Source organism: Grammomys surdaster, unplaced genomic scaffold, assembly GCF_004785775.1.
Source record: "Grammomys surdaster isolate TR1022 unplaced genomic scaffold, NIH_TR_1.0 125863, whole genome shotgun sequence".
NCBI lineage: Eukaryota > Metazoa > Chordata > Mammalia > Rodentia > Muridae > Grammomys > Grammomys surdaster.
Window position 1 is genome coordinate 3,385,244 of NW_021620689.1, and position 24,443 is coordinate 3,409,686.

The 24,443-nt window shown below is 40.4% G+C and overlaps 1 protein-coding gene across 3 annotated transcripts in view; it reads left to right on the forward strand.

The window, feature by feature from the left end:
• The window catches only part of Macf1 (microtubule actin crosslinking factor 1), a 211,707-nt gene that overhangs the window by 163,470 nt on the left and 23,794 nt on the right, over window positions 1-24,443 (forward strand). For all 3 annotated transcript variants that reach the window (XM_028790128.1, XM_028790130.1, XM_028790129.1), the window contains 27 exons: window positions 186-352; window positions 1,774-1,933; window positions 2,264-2,590; window positions 3,550-3,634; window positions 4,322-4,563; window positions 5,299-5,505; window positions 8,200-8,319; window positions 8,739-8,846; window positions 10,023-10,241; window positions 11,855-12,058; window positions 12,701-12,709; window positions 13,586-13,817; window positions 14,409-14,635; window positions 15,734-15,856; window positions 15,978-16,079; window positions 16,414-16,515; window positions 16,605-16,778; window positions 16,869-17,024; window positions 17,163-17,360; window positions 17,783-17,911; window positions 18,513-18,686; window positions 20,399-20,554; window positions 20,660-20,866; window positions 20,996-21,115; window positions 21,857-22,026; window positions 22,552-22,711; window positions 24,137-24,331. In XM_028790128.1, coding sequence (XP_028645961.1) covers window positions 186-352; window positions 1,774-1,933; window positions 2,264-2,590; window positions 3,550-3,634; window positions 4,322-4,563; window positions 5,299-5,505; window positions 8,200-8,319; window positions 8,739-8,846; window positions 10,023-10,241; window positions 11,855-12,058; window positions 12,701-12,709; window positions 13,586-13,817; window positions 14,409-14,635; window positions 15,734-15,856; window positions 15,978-16,079; window positions 16,414-16,515; window positions 16,605-16,778; window positions 16,869-17,024; window positions 17,163-17,360; window positions 17,783-17,911; window positions 18,513-18,686; window positions 20,399-20,554; window positions 20,660-20,866; window positions 20,996-21,115; window positions 21,857-22,026; window positions 22,552-22,711; window positions 24,137-24,331 — 4,473 coding nt within the window. The remainder of the gene's footprint in view (window positions 1-185; window positions 353-1,773; window positions 1,934-2,263; window positions 2,591-3,549; window positions 3,635-4,321; window positions 4,564-5,298; window positions 5,506-8,199; window positions 8,320-8,738; window positions 8,847-10,022; window positions 10,242-11,854; window positions 12,059-12,700; window positions 12,710-13,585; window positions 13,818-14,408; window positions 14,636-15,733; window positions 15,857-15,977; window positions 16,080-16,413; window positions 16,516-16,604; window positions 16,779-16,868; window positions 17,025-17,162; window positions 17,361-17,782; window positions 17,912-18,512; window positions 18,687-20,398; window positions 20,555-20,659; window positions 20,867-20,995; window positions 21,116-21,856; window positions 22,027-22,551; window positions 22,712-24,136; window positions 24,332-24,443) is intronic.

The window sequence follows — 24,443 nt, forward strand, 5'->3', positions numbered from 1 at the left end:
GTGTTTTCTTCAAGATAGGGTCTCAACTATGTAGACCAGGCTGGCCTCAAGATTTGTAGAGATCCACCTGCCTCTGCTTCACCAGTGCTGGGATTAAAGGCATGCACCACTAACCCAGCTCTGGGTTTATTTTTAAATGATCCTTTGTTGTTACTTTCCTTTCTCTTTATGTACACTTGCCACAGTTGCTCCAGCGACTCCTAGATGATCGAAAGGCCACAGTGGATATGCTTCAAGCAGAAGGAGGCAGAATAGCCCAGTCGGCTGAGCTGGCTGATAGAGAGAAAATCACAGGGCAGCTGGAGAGTCTTGAATGTAGATGGACTGAGCTCCTCAACAAGGCAGCAGCCAGGTAAGGGATTTGAGACATGTTAGGAGGATTGTTCTGCTCCGTGTTTGATTACAGTCACTGAAGTGCTTTACAAGCTCTTGGATAATTCATGCATTGCTTTGGAGAGTGTTCAGTGGCTTTTCCTGATGGGGGATAAGTGTTTAGAGAGAATCCACATATCATTCTCAGGAACTGAGCCATAATTGCTCACAGATTTTGAGATCAGAGATGCTGATGTGAGTAGTGGCAGTGTTGCCTCAGTCGCTGTTCCAGTAATGGTTGCAGGCCCCTTGCCTTCTAGCCAACTGACAGTCTTGAGATTTTGACAGTTTTGTTTCTCTTTTCACATACATAAACAGTGTTTTAATGGTTGGAATTAAAACTTGACATGTCTCTTAATTTAATTTACACTGATACTTGATGGTTTTTTTTTACATCCTAAGCTAGTCTATGATACTATTAAATATATAGGCATTCAAAAGATAGGTATTCTCTAATAAAATAGGCTTGCTAAATGTAACTTGGATAAAGGATATGGTTAGAAAGGTTTTACTAAAATACATCACATAACCCCACCCCCGCCCCCACCTCCCGTACCAAGGATTGAACTTAGGACTTCATCTGTGCTGGTTAAAAGTTCTGCTACTGAGCTGCATGCCCCAGTAGTACCCAGCCTTTTAAAATGGCTTTCATTCAGTCTGTTCTCAAAACCCAGCATTATGACCTTTCAATACTAATTTGGTGCCCATACATCTAAGATAGCTTCCTCTCTCATTTTTAATGTATGGTATACTTAAAACCCAAGTTAACTGTGGACATTATATAGAATTTAAGATACCAAATGACCTATAAGTATGTGTGTGTTTGTCTTACTTAAATTTGGCTTGAAATTGTCAGAAGCCTAATTGGATTTTTGAAACTGGGGAGAGATTTTTAGCTCACCAGAGTAAACTACTTTGGTTTTCACATATTCTCTTAACTCACATACAGGGATAACAAGGATAGAATAAGACATGAAAACAGTTGATTTCGGGATACTTTAAGTCCTATTTATTGTGGCCCTATGTTAGGGGTGCACATGATATGTCCCATTCTGATATGTGTCAGTGTGGTCTGAGGGAGAGTGCTAGAAGAGCTCCTTCCATCTCAGCCTGCCACTGCTCATGAGAAGATTAGAGAAGTCTTTGTCTAAGCCATCAGGGTTAGCTTTTATTTCATCACGGGATAATTATCCTGCCCACCTTAGAGAAGGTCCACAGAAAATGATGCTGTGAAAACTTTTACAACTGCAAAGTAGTACTACCTAGTAACGTATGTTCTGTTTACTATGAACACTTAAACCATGCCTGGTAAAGACTGCTCTTTTATTGAATTTAATACTACATAATGTGACTTGTAATGTGACTTTCTGCCTGAGCAACTTGTTCTGTGTATTTGTGTAGGCAAAAACAGCTGGAAGATATCTTGGTTCTGGCTAAACAATTCCATGAGACAGCTGAGCCTATTTCTGACTTCTTATCTGTCACAGAGAAAAAGCTTGCTAACTCGGAACCTGTTGGCACTCAGACTGCCAAAATACACCAGCAGATTATTCGTCACAAGGTAGGAAGGTGCTGCCATAGATGAAACAGAACCAGAGGTAGGGACTGAAAAGCTGCAGCATTCTCTAGAAGATGTTTTATGGAGTTTTTAGTTTAAGATGAAGTCATATTATTAGTTGGAAAAGTTACATTAGGTTGGAGTAAAGTAGACATTGACTAATAGGTGAACGTCAAAGGGGAGAGGAACAGCTTGTGTGTTACTTTTCATATTGTTTTTGCTGTGCCGCAGGTGAATTTTTATTTTAATTTGTTCTGTTATTTGTTACTCATTGTTTCATGTTTGCTTTTCATTTACTTTTTTGTTACTCATTTTTTCCATCTGGATTTCTAGGCTCTAGAGGAAGAAATAGAAAACCATGCAACAGATGTGCACCAGGCAGTTAAAATTGGACAGTCCCTCTCCTCCCTGACATGTCCGGCAGAACAGGGCGTCATGTCAGAAAAGCTAGACTCATTGCAGGCCCGATACAGTGAAATTCAAGACCGGTGCTGTCGGAAAGCATCCCTGCTTGAGCAGGCACTGTTCAATGCTAGACTGTTCGGGGAGGATGAGGTGGAGGTGCTCAATTGGCTGGCTGAGGTTGAGGACAAGCTCAGTACAGTGTTCGTAAAGGATTACAGACAGGATGTCCTGCAGAAACAGCATGCCGACCACCTGGTATTTGTGTTTTCATTCTTACGTTACTGAATTATTTTGTCATTCTGATATTTGTTTCTTTTCATTTCCTTTTCTTTTAATTTATCTTTTCCTCTTCTTTCCAAACACTTCAACTTTATTGTGTGCATAGTATATTTATATATACAAGTGCATAGTTGAGTTATTGCCAAGTACTGACTCTTTTTGGATAGGTCCATGAATAAATACTTGTACTTAGCGAGCTGAACTAATGATTCTAGATTATACAGGTAGAGGCAGGGTCCATCTCATTGCACATTGGGTAATTACATCAATGGATCCGTAGGTTTTCATTTGAGCAGAGAAGAACATTCTGTAACAAAACCATATATATCTGAACAGCATCCATAATCTCATCATATACTTGTAACTTAATATTTCTGAAATCCAAGAGCTTCTGTATTATCTTATACAATATGCCTGTTTTGATTTTTTTTTTAATTATGTGTCTGTGTGTATATGTGCATGTCAGTGTAGAGGCCAAACATGTCAGATCTGTGTGGATGTAGATGCCAGCTGCCTTACGGTGGTGGTGGGAATCAAACTCAGGTTCTTTGGAAGAACACTCCCTATTCTTAACTGCTGAGCCATCTCTCCAGCAATGTTTCAGTTTGCTTTATGAAGTTTCTTTATTTTAGACATAATGGGCATTTTTATATTTCATTTCTAAACTTCTTGTGTTCAAGTTTGATACTGGTTGATTGATAAAGCTGATTTCACCCTAAATCTTTTTCATCTAGCACAAAAGAGAGCTTGCCTCTAAAGCATTTCTTAGTTGTCTTTAACCAAAGAGTAACCAAAGAGATAAATAAAGGAATCAAATATTTGACTTTAAACTGTGTGGCTAACGAGTCTCCTTAGGTGCTGTCTCTTTAAAGCTCTTAGAGCTCTTCCCTCTATTGTGCCATGGATTAGAAATCAATGCTATTCTTTCCTTTTAGGCTTTAAATGAAGAGATTATTAATAGAAAGAAGAATGTAGATCAAGCTATTAAAAATGGTCAGGCTCTTCTAAAACAAACTACAGGTACTTTGAAAAGTATACCTCTTAGCACCTCTTTGAGATTGTTTTATTTTATGTTTTGAGTGCTTTGCCTATATGCATATATGTGTACCACATGTGTACCTGCTGCCCTTAAAGGCTAGAAGAGGACATTGAGTCCCCTGGAAGTGGAGTTACAGGTTGTTATGAACCACCATATGCTTTTTGGAACCAAATCCAGGCCCTCTAAGCTAGCTTGCCAGCCCTACCTCTCTATCTTAAAGATCATAAGCACCCAGCACTAACCACTCCTCTTGGTCTATGGGAACCTTGCTATTCACTGAGTATATTGCTGTATATGCTCCAGTGAAGCCAGTAACTTGTTCATTTTCTGCTAAATCTTTTTAAAACTACAAGACTATAGTTGTCTTATATTTGGTTGTAGATGGCAATTCCTCCTACCTCCTAATATATTGAATGGCAGCATTATCTGTAAAGTTTTGGAAACATCTGGAAACACCTGCAGTTGGATTTTGAGCTTAATCTCAGAAATGATTTATGTGGTTAAGAGTTCATTTCCAGTTTCCCCTCAGTTTGGGATATTAGGTGAAGTTGGGACATAGCAAGAGTCTATGAAATTTAAGCTCTGATTTAAAGACAGGATTAAAGGGTTTCTTTAATCTCCATCCTGAGAGCTCCTTCATGTGAACAGTGGTGTGCTGTTCTTCACAGGTGAGGAGGTGTTACTTATCCAGGAAAAACTGGATGGAATAAAGACCCGATATGCAGACATCACGGTCACTAGCTCCAAGGCCCTCAGAACATTAGAACAAGCCCGGCAGCTGGCCACCAAGTTCCATTCTACATATGAGGAACTAACTGGGTGGCTGAGGGAGGTGGAGGAGGAGCTGGCAGCCACTGGAGGCCAGTCTCCCACAGGGGAGCAAATACCCCAGTTTCAGCAAAGACAGAAGGTAAGCCATCATTTTATACTGTAACAGAGAAAGAAGTTTCATCTTTGTCTGAATCATGTTTCCTTACCTTTACCTTAGAACTAAACCAGATATACTCCTGCTTTCTCTCTTGTGTACTCATGAGGATAAGATTTTACATAAAGACAAGTACAAGACTGTAGTCTGAAGGAAGTTGATTTCCAGGTGCCTAGGAAGTTTGCTTGCTGTGTCACGTATAATTCACGTCCACCATTCATTCTCTAAAGGGGAGGGGGGGGCACTGTTTGGAGACCAGAAGGCAAGTGAAAAGGAGGCAAGGGAGATGGATGGGGGCACTGGAAGGGAAAGAACAAGAACAAAACAAGGAAAGGAATTAAATGGGGGAGGTGTTTCATAGTTACTTCTGATCTGCTGCAGGATCAAATGCAGGTCTTGATGCCCAGAATTTCTATGTGGGTATTTGTTATGTTAAATGCCCCTAGTTAGAGCATTAAGGAATAGGAAGAAGGAAACCCTGTTTGTTTTACACAGACAATGTGGCTCAAATCTTACAGTTGTAAGTAAGCAGCAGCTAAGCTGAAAGTTAGTTTTCAAAATGATTGAAAATGTGAGGCAGAGAAAAAAGAGATGAAGGAAGGAGGTCAGTGCCCTGCTGGGATGTGTGCTGGAGATAGGCTTTCCCCAGCCCCCCAACACACACTGCTGCTGATGGGCTTAATTTAGCAAGGCATGGCCTGAAAACCTTTCCCTCCTTAGGAACTGAAGAAGGAGGTCATGGAGCACAGGCTGGTGTTGGACACAGTGAATGAGGTGAGCCATGCTCTCCTGGAGCTGGTGCCTTGGAGAGCCAGAGAAGGACTGGATAAACTTGTGTCTGATGCCAACGAACAGTACAAACTGGTCAGTGACACTGTTGGACAAAGGGTAGATGAAATTGATGCTGCTATTCAGAGATCACAACAGGTAATGTTTATAGTGCTATGTGCTAGTGTTTTAGGTCGTGGGATGTTTGTGTCATGTCCAGTGCCATAACCTACATAAGTACAGGCTCAGGAAGAATAATGAGATCAAAATAAATAGAACAAACGTACTGTAATAATGGGAAACACTTGGAAGAGGTTTGATCCAGATTAGAACCAAAATACTCAACTGCTTGGTACAGAGAAAAACTTGCAAGAAGAGTCCTATGTTAAAGCTGTTTCTTTTATTTGTTTTTGGGTTTTTGTTCATTTGTTTTACTTTTATGTGTGTGGGTGTTTTCTCTCCATATGTTTGTGCACCATGTTTATACCTGATACTCAAGAAACTAGAAGAGGGCCAACACATGGGTTCTGTAAACCAAACCCAGGTCCTTGAAGAGCTCTTAACCGCTCTGTACTATCTCTCTAGCCCCGTCTTCCCACCTCTCTTATGTAGAATCTCACTGTATAGCTCCATCTTAGCTTTAAATTCACAGAAATCCACCTGCCTCTGCCTGCTGAACGTTGGGGTTTAAATGTGCAGCACCACTATTTTAGCATTAGATGGAAAAGGGAAGGATACCAAAATCTATAATTACTTTCAAATATGCAAACCAAAATAGCACAGCCACCCAAAGGGAGTCTTTTAGTAAACACAGGTGTCGAGTTTCCCTTTTCCTTCTGCTTTGGGGTTGGGGAGGGGAGGAGTACGTCTTTATCTTCCTAAGGCGGCATCACTGTCACACAGCTGGTCATGCACATATTACTATGCCATAACATCTCTCTCTATCTCCCTCCCCCCCCCCTCTCATGACAGGGTGATTCCTTGGGTTTACAGTGATTAACAAATGTTTTCTGAACTATGCAGACTTTTTTTATTCTAGCTACATTCCCAATTTATCTTTAGTTTTTTTCCCTAATCAATGTCAGTTATCTTCAATTACAATGTATTATGCTTGGGAAACTGAGTTCTCACACACTTCCTATACACATACTTGAGACAGTGTGATGTGGCCTACTTAGTCCCCCAACTCACATTCCCTGAACTACTAATTCTTCTGCTTCCACATCCCAAGTGCTAGGATATAGGCCTTCTCCACCATGTCCAGTTCATTACTTTTCTCTTTAAATATAGGCTTAGCATTCTCTAATCCAAAAATGTGAATTATTCCAAAATCTAGAAGATGCTAAACTAGTAATGTCTATATAAATATTCTAAAATTGAGAATACTTCTGTTCCTAAGCATTTCCAATGAAGGGAAGTGTCTTAGTTAGGGTTTTATTGCTGTGAAGAAAGAGAAGCAGTGTTCTTAAACACTGAGACATCTCTCCAGCCCCCAAAGGAAAACATTTAATTGATGCTGGCTTACAATTTCAGAGGCTCAATCCATTATCATCATGGTGAGAAGCATGGTAAAATACATACAGTCATGGTGCTAGAGAAGGCACTAAGAGTTCTATGCCGTGATCCACAGGCAGCAGGGGACTGTGTCGCATGGGCAGACTTAAGCATATGTGATACTTCAAAGCCAGCCTCCATAGTGACAGACTTCCTCCAACAAGGCCACACCTCCTTTTAGTGCCACTCAAAAGCTTTCAAACACATGAGTCGGTGGTGGAGGGAGGGAAACCTCTAAAAACCACCACAGGAACTTAAACAGAGGTTAGCAAATTGAAGAAAAGTTATAAAGATTAGAGAAATCTAATGATCAACAGTTATACAGAGAATGTTCTTAGATTTTGTGATTGAGTTTAGGGTTCCTCTAGGTCCCATCCTTCATCTGAGCAAGTTCTTTCAAGTGAACACTTCTCAACTCCATTGCCATTATAAATTTATACTTAAACACCTATATCCAGTCATGATGATACACACCTGTAATCCCTTAGGCTAACGCAGGACAATTTATCACAAGTTACCTGGGTTACATTAAAAGGCCTTGTCCCGAAAAATAAATACAAAATAATAAATGTAAGTAAAGCTACTACTGTTTAGTGTCAGAATTGGAGAGAGTCAACAGTACCACTCCTTTAAAGTTCTATAACTAGAAGCACACCTTGAAAGATTCTAACTGCTATTTCTACTAAGTTTTATAACTTCTTTTGAAGAAGTTGAATTCTAACTTTTTTATATCTTTGTTGTTGTAATTTTCTTTTTTTTGTTTTGTTTTGTTTTGTTTTGTTTTGTTTTTTGAGACACGGTTTCTCCGTGTAGCTCTGGCTGTCCTGGAACTCACTCTGTAGACCAGGCTGGCCTTGAACTCAGAAATCCACCTGCCTCTGCCTCCCATAATTTTATTTTCTTTTTTTGACATTTTTGTTAATTTTGTGAGACAAGGTATGGCAAGCTGGCCTCAAACTTTAAATTCTCCTGCCTCAGCCTCCCAAGTGATAGAATCATAGGCATGAACTACCACACCCAGCCTATAGTATCACATGTTGTCATCCCTATGGTTCTGGGAACTGTGCCCACAGCCTCATGTGTGTTCAGGAAGTACTCTACCACTTGCCACAAAGCCCACTCTTCCCCACCCCCGTAGCTTGGTTTGTGATTCTTAATGAAATTGTTCTCAGTTTTGAATTTACTTTTTGGGGTATAACTATATTTCTGAAAATCCAGGCCTTTGTGTGTTGGATAATTTATAGATGCAGGAAAGAGATGTTGGCTGTATATAACTTGTTTGTTTTTCCTGACTATTAGTATGAGCAAGCCGCTGATGCAGAGCTAGCCTGGGTTGCGGAAACAAAACGAAAGCTTATGGCACTTGGTCCGATTCGTCTAGAACAAGACCAGACGACTGCTCAGCTGCAGGTGCAGAAGGTGAGTATAGACGATCCGAGTGCTCTCCGTGTCCTGACACGGAGAGTGTGGGGCCACCTCAGGTTAAGTAGAATGGTTTAATAAGTGATGGTGGAAATAATTCTGTAAATACTTGAGTTGAGTGAGAAAAATATATTTTGTTTTGTGGTAAAGGATAAATAAACCTTTGAATCTGAGAAAGAATAGTTAGTGATTTTCTAGATAATTTAGGAAGGAAAGTGTTTTTGTGAACAGCTAAAATGACAAACATCAAAAGACAGTTTTAAAGATAAACACTGATAACAGTTAAACTTTAAGAATCCTTCTTATGTAGTTTTCAAAGCTAGGAATTTCATTTGTCCCATTGGACATTTCACCAGTACGGGCACAGAGCAGGGTCCTTTCACTTCCTGATTTGATCACGCTTCACTTTTGCAAAGGCTTTCTCCATTGACATCATTCGACACAAAGATTCAATGGATGAGCTCTTCAGTCACCGTGGCGAAATCTTTAGCACATGTGGAGAGGAGCAGAAAGCTGCACTGCAGGTGAGCTACGCTTGTTATTCATACTGCTATTTTTTTTAAAATAAATTTCTTTATTTACTTTACATCCCAATCAAAGCTTCCCCTCCCTCCTATCCTCTCAATCCCTCCCTCTCCTCTCCCTTTCACAGAAAAGGAGCGGCCTCCCATAGATATCAACCCACTTTGGCATGTCAAGTTGTAGTAGGACTAGGTACTTCTCCTATTGAACATAGACAAGGCAGCCCAGTTGGGGGAAGGAGATCCAAAGTCGGGCAACAGAGTCAGAGGCAGCCCCTGCTTCAGTTGTTAGAGGTCCTGTGTGAAGACCAAGCTACACATCTGTTACATATGTGTAGGGGGCCTAGCTCATGCTGCTATTCTTAGTCATACCAAATTGAAAGTGAAACTACAAAATCATGTCTTAAAAGTATTTTTCTTTTACCTACTGGACTTTCTGATTACTGATGGTCAGGTCAGGGCATGATGGTACATGCTTATAGTCCCAGCACTTGAGAATAAGGCAAGAGAACCTTAAGTTCCAGACTAGTCTGTTGTACTTGACCTGGTCTCAAGTACTACACACGGTACATGGTAAGCACTGTTTTCTCAGGGGTAGAGGAAGACTTGAGCATCTGAAGAGCAAGTGTGGGGTTTACAAACTTTGTCTTTTAAGCCAGCACTTTGTAGTGTCCGGTTTCCTGTTTTGTTGGGTTAATAATGCCTCATTGTTGTGCCTCTTTTTGTTGTTGTTGTTGTTGTTGTTATTATGTTTGTTTGTTTGTTTGTTTGTTTTTTGGAACTAAGCTGTGAAACCCACAGAAATGTCTTGGCTCTGCCTCACCACCACGCCTGACCCTAGAAGATTCTTATTACATCTTTCTTGTGCTGTTTTATTACCTTTTAAGCTAAATTCATACTTTTCATATTCTAGAAGTAATGCATATGTATGATAGTTACATTTGAATTAAATATGAAGAGGAAACTAAAAACACTTGTTCATTAGTCCATTTTTGTTAGTTTAGTGTGTTTCTTAATACTTGCTGTGTGTGTGTGTGTGTGTGTGTGTGTGTGTTTGTGTGTGTGTGTACAATTTTGTTTGAGGCCTTTATACATACCTGCATTTTTTTGTTGTTAAGGAAAAGAAGTTTCTAATAGTAATCCTTTTTTTTTCTTTTTCTTTTACTATCTGCCTTATAGGAGAAAACTGACTGCCTAATACAGCAATATGAAGCCGTTAGCCTGCTTAACTCAGAGCGCTATGCTCGCCTAGAGCGAGCACAGGTCTTAGTGAACCAGTTTTGGGAAACGTACGAAGAGCTGAGCCCCTGGGCTGAGGAAACACTGGCGTTGATAGCACAGCTGCCTCCTCCAGCTGTGGATCACGAGCAGCTCAGACAGCAGCAGGAAGAGATGAGGGTAAGGAGCGTGCAGGTTCTCTCTAGTGAAAGTGGGTTATGTAAGTTACTGGAAAACAGCATTTATAAGGCCTGTAGGGTGAGCTTCACTTACAGAGTTAATTCCTAACCAGAATTTCTTTTCATGATGAAAATTCATGTTAAATTTTCTTCACTGTTTAATATTATTTAATTAAAGAATAAGTTTATAGCCGGGCGGTGGTGGCGCACGCCTTTAATCCCAGCACTTGGGAGGCAGAGGCAGGCGGATTTCTGAGTTCGAGAGTTCGAGGCTAGCCTGGTCTACAGAGTGAGTTCCAGGACAGCCAGGGCTACACAGAGAAACCCTGTCTCAAAAAAAAAACCAAAAAAAAAAAAAAAAAAAAAAAAAGAATAAGTTTATAGATGTGTCAAGAAGCTATCAAGCCAGGCATGGTAGCACATGCATGCAGTCCCAGCATTCTGGACATTGGAGTCATGATCTAGAGGATAGCCTGGGGTACAGAAAAGTTCTAGTCCAGACTGGGTGATAGCAAAAGGTTAAACACCTTTTGTATATAGGGATAAAGAAAGAGCTAACTGGGGCTGGGGCGTATAACCCAGCAATAGAATATTTGTCACATGCCTGAGGCCCAGAGTTTGATCCCCAGTCTATAAGAAAAAAGAGAGAACCAGCTAAAAATCAAGGAAATTTGAAATATTTCTGAGACTTGTCAGGTATTATTAGGTGTGACTGGATGGCCCTTCTGCTTGATTCAGTAAGAGCTGTGAACAAACTTATCAGAGAGTATGTGCCTCCTACAACTTAAAGTAAAAGAGGAATTTGTAGATGTATCAGCTAAAACTGTTCCCGTGAGTAATGCTTTAAGTGTTCATTTCTGGTTTATCATTTCTCCTTAATACGATTTCTTTATTTATTTATTATGAAAGGAATTGACTTATATAAGTTCACCTCTGGTTTCCTTTTTTTTTTTTTTTTTTTTTTGGTTTGGTTTATTCATTTATTTATATGAGTACACTGTAGCTGTCTTCAGACATACCAGAAAGGGGCATCAGATCCCATTACAGATGGTTGGGAGCCACCATGTGGGTGCTGGGAACTGAACTCAGGACCTCTGGAAGAGCAGTCAGTGCTCTCAACCACTGAGCCATCTCTCCAGCCCTCCCATATTTCTTTAAGTGAAAGGTGGACATAGCAGCAAAGTCAGAGTGGTTGAGTTACTAAGTGATTGCTATTCCCAAGCTACCCTGCTGGCTGACTCAGTCTGAAATGTAGACATACTAAGCAATGTAAATTATAATGTGATACAGAGACAGCCTTAAAGACTGTCATGACTTCCTTAGTTATTAGTAATTGGACCTCTGATCTGGTTTGGGAAATTAAGTGAATTCTGTAGCTGGAGTCCAAAACTCTCCATAAACAAGGAAAAGCCAGGACTTGGCGATTCTAGCAACTCAGTTCTTCTCAAAGTTATTACCTCTGATCAAAACATCTAAATAACTGGTGTAAACATGCTCGCTATTTTTGGTTTGTATGACCTAGGAAACCTCACTCTTGGCCTCATTCCTTATATTTTTATTGATTATTGCTTGTTCTCTTTACTTATTATATTTAACTTGTATTTCTTCCCATAGCAACTAAGGGAATCCATTGCTGAACACAAACCTCATATTGATAAGATACTAAAAATAGGTCCACAACTAAAGGAGCTAAACCCCGAGGAAGGGAAAATGGTCGAAGAAAAATACCAGAAAGCAGAAAACATGTATGCCCAAATAAAAGAGGAGGTGCGCCAACGGGCCCTGGCTCTGGATGAGGCCGTGTCCCAGTCTGCTCAGGTACGTGTGACTGTGTTAGAACACTCAGCTGTGCACTAGCTTAAGCAGAGGTTCTCTGTTGACGATGCATCATCTGTACAGCAGGAAACTGCTTGCATTTGTTCCCAGCATTGGTGCACTCACTGATGCTGGATGAGATGTGTAATTGTTTATTGATGGTTTCTCTGAAACCTTCGTGCTACGATGACTCTTTAGCAGGGACAATTTGAGGATAAATTAATTTTGTAGACCCAAACCAGTAATTACCTCAACAAAAGTTAGGTTCCAGCTGGACCTATTAATGGTAAGATTTAGAATGGCAGCACATTAACATGAGCAGCCAACTTTACGTTCAGAAAAAAATATGCATCCAAAGGGAGAAGTATACCAAAGAAGGGAAATCGACCAGCGGTAGACTTTACAGCACGTAACTGCACCCTTCTCAACTAATATATTACTGTTAGTGGCACGTTTGTCGTGTCTGGGTGTTTACTCCTGTGTTGAGTCAGTATTCTTGGTCAATACTTGTACTTACTCGAGTTTCCCACTCCCGTCCCATCTCACCCCATTGTGGAATGTGTTCCTTTGTGTTGTTGCCGCCTGCTCCTGTCTTCCTCACACCGCCTCATCCCATTGTTGTGTTGACTGCGCCCACCATTGCAGATCACAGAGGTAAGGCCCACTCACTCCTGTGGAAACCCATTTCTCAGAGAGCTGAGAGCTGAGGACATTGGTAGAAGAAAGCTTCCCTTACCTTTTGTGGAAGTTTATTGTGGCCATCTTGTTTGGGGTGGAATATAGATGTTAAAAAGAGATGGAAAATGATTTTGTTAAGGAAATTTGTTTTTCTTGTAGGGCACTTAACATTGATGAGTCTTGCTCAATATTAAATCCAGAGTTGGTTTAGATATTTTTTTTTCTTTAGACAAAACCTCATCTGTGCTGTTCTCACTTTCCAATTCTCTACCAAATTATAAATAAAATTTTATAGGTTTATTCATTTTATTCAAAGTACCAGGAAAGTGTGAAGGTTTAGTTGGCCTTCCTTCTTACCTTTCAGTATGACCCTTTTCCTTTGTCGAATACTGTGGGTTGTTAGACTGCATACTACAGTACCTCAGACTCCAGGCCATTCAACATGTTAAGTTCCCATCCATGTACATAGCAGTCAAGGGCATCTAACTTTGTCTAGTCTGTTGCATGCAACTGTCATCTGAGATGCTGAGTGCTGGCTCTTACCAGTTTCACAGTCTTGTCCCTTTCTCATCATATTAGTTGGAGTTGGAGAAGTATTGTGACAATACTAACCATTTTTTTTTATTTTTGGTATATTACTTAGTATTTTTTTGACTCACAAAATAAATACTGCCCTTTTCCCCTTCTGATGGGCCAGCTCTAGTATACTGTATCTAAAACACTGAACAGCCATTGTGGTAACTGAGCACAGGCTATCCTAAACAATAGGTTTATGCTTTCACCTTATGCCCTCACATGCTCTCCAATATGATAAAGTATTGCTATGATGGCTAACAAGTCAACCTTGTTTAGTTTCATGATAAAATTGAACCCATGTTGGAGACTCTGGAGAATCTTTCCTCTCGCCTGCGAATGCCACCCCTGATCCCTGCTGAAGTAGACAAAATCAGAGAGTGCATCAGTGACAATAAAAGTGCCACCATGGAGCTGGAGAAACTGCAGCCATCCTTTGAAGCCCTGAAGCGTCGGGGAGAGGAACTCATTGGGAGATCGCAGGGAGCAGACAAGGATCTGGCTGCAAAAGGTACTTGGTGGATCTAATTATTTTTTAGACAGATAATAGAATGAACTAGAGGCCGTGGCTATCTCCAGTCTCCTACCCAGAGTCACTTCTCAAGTAATGAGTATTCCAAAAAGTCTGTGGAATTCATTTACAATTCAGAACACATTTCCCTATTGAAATAAGGTTACAATTGGAAGCTCGATTCCCAGGCCAGGAAACAAATGTTCCTTTAACCCCTAATGTGAGTATCACAGTATCAATAGTAGGCAGAACATAACCACCTTTTGTAACACTTTCCATGGGAAATTTACAGAAAGTTCAGTGAGAACACTGGAAGGAAGCATTTCCATCTCAGCCCTTTGTGAGTTAAAGGCTTTTATCTTAGTAGATATTTTGAGTGATGTTTTCAGATTGCTTCTGTGGTTCCTTTATGAGGAGATCAACATAAGTAGAAAAAAACTCGGGTAGTGATCCCTGCTGAAGAACACATGTGGAGAGGATAGTAAAGCTACACTGAACTATAAGTAATGTCAGAATTAGATTGAATTTCAGGGAGAAATTAGATTTCAAATTTAGAGAGCTTCCATTCACATCTCTTCTTTGTTCCTTCAGAAATCCAGGACAAGCTGGATCAAATGGTATTCTTCTGGGAGGACATCAAAGCACGGTCTGAAGAGCGAGAAATTAAATTCCTTGATGTCCTTGAGTTAGCGGAGAAGTTCTGGTATGACATGGCAGCTCTTCTGACCACCATCAAAGACACCCAGGATATTGTCCATGACTTGGAAAGCCCTGGTATTGACCCATCCATCATCAAGCAACAGGTTGAAGCTGCTGAGGTAACAAAAACATGAAACATCATCTTATATGTATGTCCTTTAACAAAATGCTGTACCCACATTATTAGGGTGTGCATGTGATTGTATGTGTGGTGGCATAGTGGTGATGATGATGGGGTTGTTTTGTCTTCATGGTTTTCTTGCAATGTTGAGGACTGCACTTGGGGTTTCATACATGCTAAGCAAGCCCTGAGTTACATTGCCTTAGCTGCCAAGCCAAGCTCAATGTTTTGAAAGCTTTGTTTTGTTTTTAATGTGAGACTTTTTTCTACTTTCAGAAGGGAGATAGACAGTAGAAAATTTAGAATTCTGAATTCATTATCCAGGGATAGCAAATTACTTAAACACATCTTTTTCTAGTCTTTCTGGGCAGTCTAATTTTCACCAGATGGACTTCACATGATTTCCACTTGGAATAAGCAGTACCTGGTCTCACCATCATCTTAGTTGTTTTTCATATGGAAACTCCTCCTTTATCCCTCTCTGTTGGTGCGTGAACCACGTCTCGGGCTCTGACAAAGAACTCTCTGTGTATAATATGATGTGGCCCAGCTGTGACACTGGTCTGTCAGCACTGATATTTGTCACTTGTACTGTGTTGTTTCATATATTTCTTCTTGGAGCCAGGAAGGACTGGTAAATTATCAAAACTCATTATCCACTCCAAATTTATGCTCTTCTTGCCATTTTTGCCATCACTACATTCTCATATTTTATAACTTATGTATGCAGTACTTTCTTTTTAGAGACAGGGTTTCTCTCTGTAGCCCTAGTTGTCCTGGAGCTTACTCTGTAGACCAGGCTGACCTTGAACTCACAGATACCTGCTTGTCTGTGCCTCCCAAGTGCTGAGACTAAAGGTGCGCACTGCCATGCCCATCACCAGTGCATTTTACTTTGTGTGTCCATTGACCACTTGTGAGTATGAGGCTACACTCTCAGGATAAGCAATATCTTAAGAGTAAAAACCATTTTGTGATTTTTTTTTTTTTGAGGTTTGCTCTTGATGGGGACTGGGGGTTTGTGTTGCATTTAAAAAGCTTGAGAAGCTATGTTCTGCTTTCTGTTTTGACTCATTGTCTGCTTCTTTCCATATAGACTATTAAGGAGGAGACAGATGGTCTGCATGAGGAGTTGGAGTTCATTAGAATCCTTGGAGCAGATTTGATTTTTGCATGTGGAGAAACTGAGAAGCCTGAAGTGAAGAAGAGCATCGATGAGGTGTGGAACGTGGCTGGGGTTCAGATGAGGAGTGGGGCATGGCCAGAGTTCAGATGAGACGTGGCACAGCAGACCAGAGAGGTATTACTAGAAGAATTTGATTCAATGTTTTTTCCCGTAGATGAATAATGCTTGGGAGAACTTAAATAAAACTTGGAAGGAAAGGCTGGAAAAACTTGAGGATGCCATGCAAGCTGCTGTACAGTATCAGGACACTCTCCAGGTAAGAGACTGGGGGGCCACAGAAGAGATCCATGCCTTAGTACTGTGGTGCTGGAAAGCCTAAGGCAGTTCTGCTTCCACATTTCTGGCCTGTGTTTCCCACTTCTGTTGAGAAAAGTGTTGATATAAAAATACATCAAGTTTCAACTACTCCTGCCGTTTTTATTGTCATTGCCTGCCTGTCATATTTGTACCCACTCAGCTGCTCAATGAAGCTGGCCTAACTGTGTATGTCACTGCTTGCTTTCGAGCCTAAACCCACACAATCAGGAAGCCCAGCATTGATAAGGAGATGTTCCTTCTCTTCTAAAGTCGTGTTTTTATTTTTATTTCAGGCCATGTTTGACTGGCTGGACAACACGGTGATCAAGCTCTGCACCATGCCCCCAGTGGGCACTGACCTCAACACTGTCAAGGATCAGTTAAATGAGATGAAGGTCTGTACCCAGGAAAGGCTTTGAAAGAGAGTTGCTTCTTTTTAATAGTGAACACTGGTTCATGTTAACATTAAGTATATCTTTTATAGGAGTTCAAAGTAGAAGTTTACCAACAGCAAATTGAGATGGAAAAACTCAATCACCAAGGTGAATTGATGTTAAAGAAAGCTACTGATGAAACTGACAGAGATATTATACGAGAACCACTGACAGAACTCAAGCACCTCTGGGAGAATCTGGGTGAGAAGATTGCCCATAGGCAGGTAAGACTAGTGGTAGGTAACATGGACTGGTGAACCACCCTCTGCCCACTCTTACTTCCTAACAAATGTTCTTTGTCTTGTCCTGAGCAGCATAAGCTAGAAGGTGCTCTCTTGGCCCTTGGCCAGTTCCAGCATGCCTTAGAAGAACTAATGAGTTGGCTAACTCACACTGAAGAGCTGCTGGATGCTCAGAGACCAATAAGTGGAGATCCAAAAGTCATTGAAGTTGAGCTTGCAAAGCACCATGTAAGTGTTTTCAATTCTACCTAACTTTGCCAGTTTGAGACCATTTACTGCCACCAGAAGTTTAATATCATATGGACCTTAAGGAGCTATGTTTAATGATATCAAAAGAGATAAATTATGTCATTCAACATTTTTTAGGTTCTAAAAAATGATGTTTTGGCTCATCAAGCCACTGTGGAAACAGTCAACAAAGCTGGCAATGAACTCCTGGAGTCTAGTGCTGGAGATGATGCCAGCAGCCTAAGAAGCCGCCTGGAAACCATGAACCAATGCTGGGAATCTGTGCTGCAAAAGACAGAGGAGAGAGAGCAACAGTTGCAGTCAACTCTGCAGCAGGTATGCATGTTGTCAGTCTAGATGGACTAGCACTGGGATGAGTTCACATGAGGAAAAATAAACCATCTGGGGTTGAACCCCTTTTGAAAAGAGCAGCTTTTAATAGGTGGGCCTTTCGGGATTGCTTGCAGTTCAGGGTGTTTACTAGTCACAGTTAGTCACTGTGACCAACTTGTTTTGAGATTCAGGTTTTCTTATAGCAAGTTAGGCTTTTTCTAAGTTCAGCAATCCACTCATCAGATTGCAGTAGACATCTATACTTTGTTATAGTGAGCAAGCAGGTTGTGCCTGTCCAGAGACAAAACTAAGTACTCTGCCTGAGACCAGCTTCAGAATCCTCCCAGTACATTCAGATCATTCCAAGGGTTTGCTTTTACAGCTGATTGCTTACTAATACTGCTGATACCTCTTTTTCTCAAAAGGCCCAGGGTTTCCACAGTGAAATTGAAGATTTCCTCTTAGAACTCAATAGAATGGAGAGCCAACTTTCTACATCTAAACCTACAGGAGGACTTCCTGAGACTGCTAGAGAACAGCTTGATACACATATGGTAACCACAGTTTCTTCAAATGGCACATAAGCATCTTACATTCAGTAGCCTCTCTGAGAGACTTACATCCTGGGAGTCTGCAATGTTAGTGCAGCTCTTCTACAGTCTTCAGTCCTGACACGGGCAGCAATAGGAAAGGAGGGTGTGAGCTAGAAAGGCATTGGTGAGCTGGTAAACTGAGTCTGTCTATCCATTTGGTGGGCCAGAATGATGACTAAAAGTGAGAGCATCACCAATATGTTTGTATTCAATAAGACTTTAGAGAAATCTGGAAGATGCTGACAGTATTTTAAGCGAGCCTACAAAGAACAGAAGCCAACATCATTTCTAGGCAAATCCTTAAGAAAAAGCAAAAATTAGTTATTACAGACTATTTTTGAGGTCTTTGATCCTTAAAACAGTAATTTTATTTTCTTGGTGAGTTGTTTTCATATTAAGGAAGAATTCTGGGTTTAACTTACTAACAGCTCGTACTTGGAAATAAACCTAAAAGGGACTTATATCAAGACAAGACCTTCCTGGACTTTTTCAGACTGGACTGTGTGTGTGGGGTCTTTGGGAAATAAATATTATTTATATCTTTTGCTGCCTTCTTTTGTAGGAACTGTATTCCCAGCTGAGAGCCAAGGAGGAGATTTACAATCAGTTGCTTGACAAGGGCAGACTCATGCTCCTCAGCCGTGGTGATTCTGGGTCTGGCTCAAAAACTGAACAGAGTGTAGTGCTCTTGGAGCAGAAGTGGCATGTGGTCAGCAGTAAGATGGAAGAAAGAAAGGTACTGCGGCAGAGCACTGTTTGAGCAGTGTGGTCGGTGACCATATGACATCACTGTCTTAATTTTTGAAGATGGGTGTGTTGTGATATGTCAGAGAACTTACCTCATAGTGAACTTTATATTAATCTATCTGACAGTAATCTTTAGTTTGTGTTCCTGCTTACAAAGTTTTGCTGGAGTTTATAACATTGAATTTAGAAGATGGGGACAGGGCAATGTAAGAAATGTGACCAGCAATTTTCTTTTAAGGAATTTTACTGAAGATCAGAAGAAAAGTAAATTATGACCTCTTCCCACTAATTCTCAGAAATTATATTTTCTTCTTTATAAGAGCAAAAGAAGGGATATGAAATCAAGGCTTTTTTTTTTTTTTATGGCTACAGAATCTTATTCTCTTCTTTGATAGTCAGGTCAAGTATAAAATCTGCAAATAAACTCATTGGCCACATCCACTCAATTAGTAGTGAGGAAGTGTGTCTTGCACACAGTATTAGGTGTTTGTAGGAAGAGTAAACAAGCAGACTCAATCATTTGGAATGGTTGGGCAGAACACAGAATAAGTTCCCACATACTCAGGGACATTATTAGAGAAGCACTAGTTTGTAAAGTTGTCCTGATGTGGGCTTCTGTGCTCTTGTATTGTGGAGACTAACAAAAGGACCTGAATCTGAGTCTGTGTTCTGATTTTTGTTCTCTGTCCTGTAGAAGGCAGAATGAAATTAATGAGAGAAACTAAGGCAGAGTCTAACTCAATTAAGTTTCTTAACAAGGATTTCAAGATACAAGAATCTCAAATTTAGCCAGGCGGTGGTGGCTCACCCCTTTAATCCCAGCACTTGGGAGGCAGAGGAAGGCAGATTTCTGAGTTTGAGGCCAGCCTGGTCTACAGAGTGAGTTCCAGGACAGCCAGGGCTATACAGAGAAACCCCATCTCAAAAAAACAAAACAAAACAAAACAAAAGAGTCTCAAATGTAAGGGCATTGTGGGCTGTAAAGCAAGAAAAAATAGACTACAGAATAAATTTCTAAACAGGTCTGAAAGCTTTGACTTTAGTATCCACCTGATACTGTTTATATCATCGTTTTTTTCATGCTAGAGATAGAACCTAGGGCCTCACTTGTGCTAGGCAAGCATTCTGACACTATACATTTTGTCTTTAGAATGTTCATTATAAAATAGCCTGAAAGGATGAAGAAGAAAAAATACCTGCAGTCTAATCAACTACAATTAGTAGCGGTTTCAGTTTCTAGTGTACAGAAGACAGAACAGTGTTTTTAATATCCTCATGTTTGTTACTCATTCTTTGAGTGTATTCATTTTTAATATATTCTGGATGTAATCATCTTTTTAAAAAAATCATCATTTTACTCTGCCTGCCTAGCGGATGGCCACAGCTGTCCGTAGAGAAGAGCTGGGGGCCGTGGACTGGGAGTGTGCTAATGGAGAATAGCACTTGCCGTGAATGTGCCGTTATTTTCTACTATTCTGAATTGTGCCTTTTTCTTTTTTGTTTATTCAATTCTTTCCAGGTGTTTTACTTTCAGACCCTAAACATTTAGAACTCCCGAATCTTTTGTACTTGAGGCATATTTAGTGGTTCATTAAGTGAGTTTTCTTGCCTCATTTAATCTGGATGCATTTCATGCCTTTGTTGTCGAAGATGTAATTTCTGAACTTGGTGCTTCTTCTGTGTGTTTTATTTAAAATTCAGTCAAAGCTTGAAGAGGCCCTCAGCCTGGCAACAGAATTCCAGAATTCCTTGCAAGAATTTATCAACTGGCTTACTCTAGCAGAGCAGAGTTTAAACATCGCCTCTCCTCCCAGCCTGATTTTGAACACTGTTCTTTCCCAGATAGAAGAGCACAAGGTAATATTGCCTTAAAATGATGTTACCTTCCCTTTAAAAAGATTCATTCAAATAAGTGTTTCTTCACCTTGTTTATGTCTAAAAAGAGTACTGTGTTCCCCACAGGTTTTTGCCAATGAAGTAAATGCTCATCGAGACCAGATCATTGAATTGGATCAAACAGGAAACCAGTTGAAGTTCCTTAGTCAGAAACAGGATGTTGTGTTGATCAAGAATTTGTTAGTTAGTGTCCAGTCTCGGTGGGAGAAGGTTGTCCAGCGGTCTATTGAAAGGGGTCGATCACTGGATGATGCCAGGAAGCGGGCAAAGCAAGTAAGTTATAAAAGAAGGCACGACTTGGTGAGCAGCCTCGAGTCCCGAGTCTCTGAGATGACGCTCATAGATGAGTTGTGTAGCTCCCACATTCTTCTCTGTTACAATGTATACCGTACTTGATTTTAGTTCCATGAAGCTTGGAAAAAACTGATTGACTGGCTAGAAGATGCAGAGAGTCATCTGGACTCAGAACTGGAGATTTCCAATGACCCAGACAAAATCAAACTTCAGCTTTCTAAACATAAGGTAAAGTAGTTCGTTGCTAGGAGGTCCTAAGCTTGGTATTTACCAAAGTTTGTTGCTTGCTGAAAATGGAAACCAGAACCTGTTTAAAAAAAAAACAAAACAGTTGATTCATGTTAAAATATCAGGAAGGGACTTGGAATATAAATCATTTGGTAACAGTACTTGCCTGGCATGAACAAGGCTCCTCATTTGGCCCTTCATGAACTGGTTATGGTGACACCTGTGTGTAATTCCAAGAAGAGAAAGATCAGAAATTCAAGACCAGCCTAGAATATGTGAAACTTTGTCTCAAAAAAAAAAAAAAAATCAAGATGAAAGCCAGGCATGGTGGCAAATATATGTAATCCTAGCACTTTACAAAAGCTAGACAAGTATCCTGCCTCTGCTGTAACCAACCCCAGGGTTCCATGGGTGCTTAGATAACATGATATTCATACTTTCATGTAATGTCTAAGCAAACTGCTTACATAACTAACGTCCAAAAGTATGGAGTTTAAGAAATCTCCGTGTGCAGTTGTATGTGGTGTAAGCAAAAGGGAAAACTATTGTTAATTTTAGTTTAGTTTGTTTGTTTTTATGCTATATTTACTTTATAAACCTGAAAAAGAAGATAATTTTAAATCAAAATATATCTCACTTCTTGGAGGACCGGGAATTAAACCTAGTACCTCATGCTATTTTCTGATTTTTTTTTTAATATGTGTATATGTGTTATTTGTTTTTCTTTATTTCTGAAAACAGGAATTTCAGAAAACTCTTGGTGGCAAACAGCCTGTGTATGATACCACAATCAGAACTGGCAGAGCACTAAAAGAAAAGACTTTGCTTGCTGATGATACTCAGAAACTTGACAACTTGCTAGGAGAAGTCAGAGACAAATGGGATACTGTCTGTGGCAAGTCTGTAGAACGGTGAGCATGAGTGGGCCCTGTTGTCTTGATCAAGAATTTGTTAGTTAGTGTCCAGTCTTGGTGGGAGAAGATTGTCACTAAATTAAAATAGGAACAAGGAAGCTGGGAAGATGGCTTAGTAACTAAGAACATTTGTTGCTCTTGCAGAAAACCCAGGTTTGGTTCCCAGCATCCATATAATGGCTCCTGTTTGTGATCAGTTCTAGGTGATTGATGCCCATAACTCCAGGTCTAGGGGATCCAACACCCTCTTTTGACCTTTGTAGGCACCAGGCATACGTGCACAGACCTATCTGTAGGCAAACCACTTACAAAATAAATCTAGTCTAGACATACTTTGATTTAAAATGTCTGGGCATTTCTTTCACTTGTTATTGATCTATTTCTAACTGCTCTCATGTAGAAGTTATCTGTACAGAGTTTAAGTAGTATTCCCGTTCAACAGTTAGAATTGTGAGCATTGATTATTTATTTATTTATTTATTTATTTATTTTAAATCATTGAATTTTGTATGCTTTTCTCAGACAGCACAAGTTGGAAGAAGCCTTACTGTTTTCAGGCCAGTTCATGGATGCTTTGCAAGCTTTAGTTGACTGGTTGTACAAGGTAGAACCACAGTTGGCTGAGGACCAGCCAGTACATGGGGACCTTGACCTCGTCATGAACCTCATGGATGCTCATAAGGTGAGGAGCAAGAATTGGCTTCTCGGGAAGCAAAGCCAGAGCCTTGCCTTGATCTGCACCCTCTGCTGTGTTGACCACCTAGAGAAGAGGGAAGGCTTGCTCAGGATATCTGGAGGAGCAGCCCTCTGTCTTCTATGTTTAGACAAACTTTAACCAGGTGTGCTGGCACATACCTTTAATCAAGGTCAAGGGTAATCTGGTCTACAAGGCAAGCTCCAGGACAACCAGGAATACATAGGGAAACCCTATCTCAAAAACAAAAGAACTTGTTGCTGGGAATTTTGCAACAGTCACAAAGAATTTATCAAAATTGGTTTGATTCAGACTTGGCAGCATGTGAAGAGGTTCTCCCTGATTGTCTTTTGGTTCAGTATCAGTTGAAATTTAAATTCAGGGGGAAACTGTAAAGAAATCCATTTCTACTAACACATATGGAAATGGGAGAATTTTTTTTTAACCACTTTGTATAGTAACAAGCCTTCCACCATATGTACCACCAGTTTATCTGCCCTGTACCTGTTGTACTGAGCTACATAATGTCTGTTTTAACAAAAAACATTGTGTTTTGCCTTGAAACCCATTCTATAGGTCAGTTAGATAGCTCAACAAGTAACGGAGCTTGCTGCCAAGCCTGACAACCCAAGTTCAATCCCTGAAACCGACATGGTGGAAGGAGAGAACTAACTCCCCCAAGTTATCCTCTGATTTCCACACCTGTCTACGTATATAAACAAAAACAGAAGAACTAAGTGTGATTAATCACATTCTCTGTACTTCAGCTATGTTCTTTCTTATCTCCCTCAATTCTAGAAATACTGGTATAATTATTCCCTTTTTTTTAGATTAGGAAAAGTTAAGTGAGCACCTTTTCCAAAGTCAAGCAGGTCAGAATGCCTGAACTGACATTCATAGCTGTAGCTTCTGATTTTTTTTTAAAGCAAAGTTGAAATGTCTTACACACACACACACACACACACACACACACACACACACACACGTACGTTAAACATAGATTTAAGCGCAGGCATTGAGGGAATTAAAAGGGGGCTGGTGGTACAGGCTTCTTGAGAGTCACCTACTTGTTCTCTCTGCATAAATAAGACACCTGATGAGAACCGACCAAGGAGACTGCTTCTTCTGTGGTTTTACTCCTTACACAAAACATTAATCAGACACAGGGGTAGAGAGATTACTCACCAGTTAGGAGCACATTTGTTCTTTCTGAGGTCCTGGCTTCAGTTCCCAGCACCCACATGGTGGCTCACAGCCATCCACAGCTCCAGTTCCAAGGGACCTGACACCTCTTCTGGCCTCCATCGGCACTAGGCATGCACATGGTGTACATACTGCCAGCAGAAACACTCCTACACAAAAGAAAATAATAATTTACCAAAAAAACTAATTCCCAACTTCTTCTTTAACCAGGTTTTCCAAAAAGAACTGGGAAAGCGAACCGGCACAGTTCAGGTCCTGAAGCGGTCAGGCAGAGAACTGATTGAAAGCAGCAGGGATGACACCACGTGGGTAAAGGGGCAGCTCCAGGAGCTTAGCACTCGCTGGGACACGGTATGCAAGCTCTCCGTTTCCAAGCAAAGCCGACTTGAGCAGGCCTTAAAACAGGTAAGATAAATTTTGGGGTCAACCCATGTCTTGGGACCTGAGTTTCTTTATCAGGATCATGAAGTCTCACAGTCTTAAAATGAAAATAATGTTACATTCTAAACATTCTATA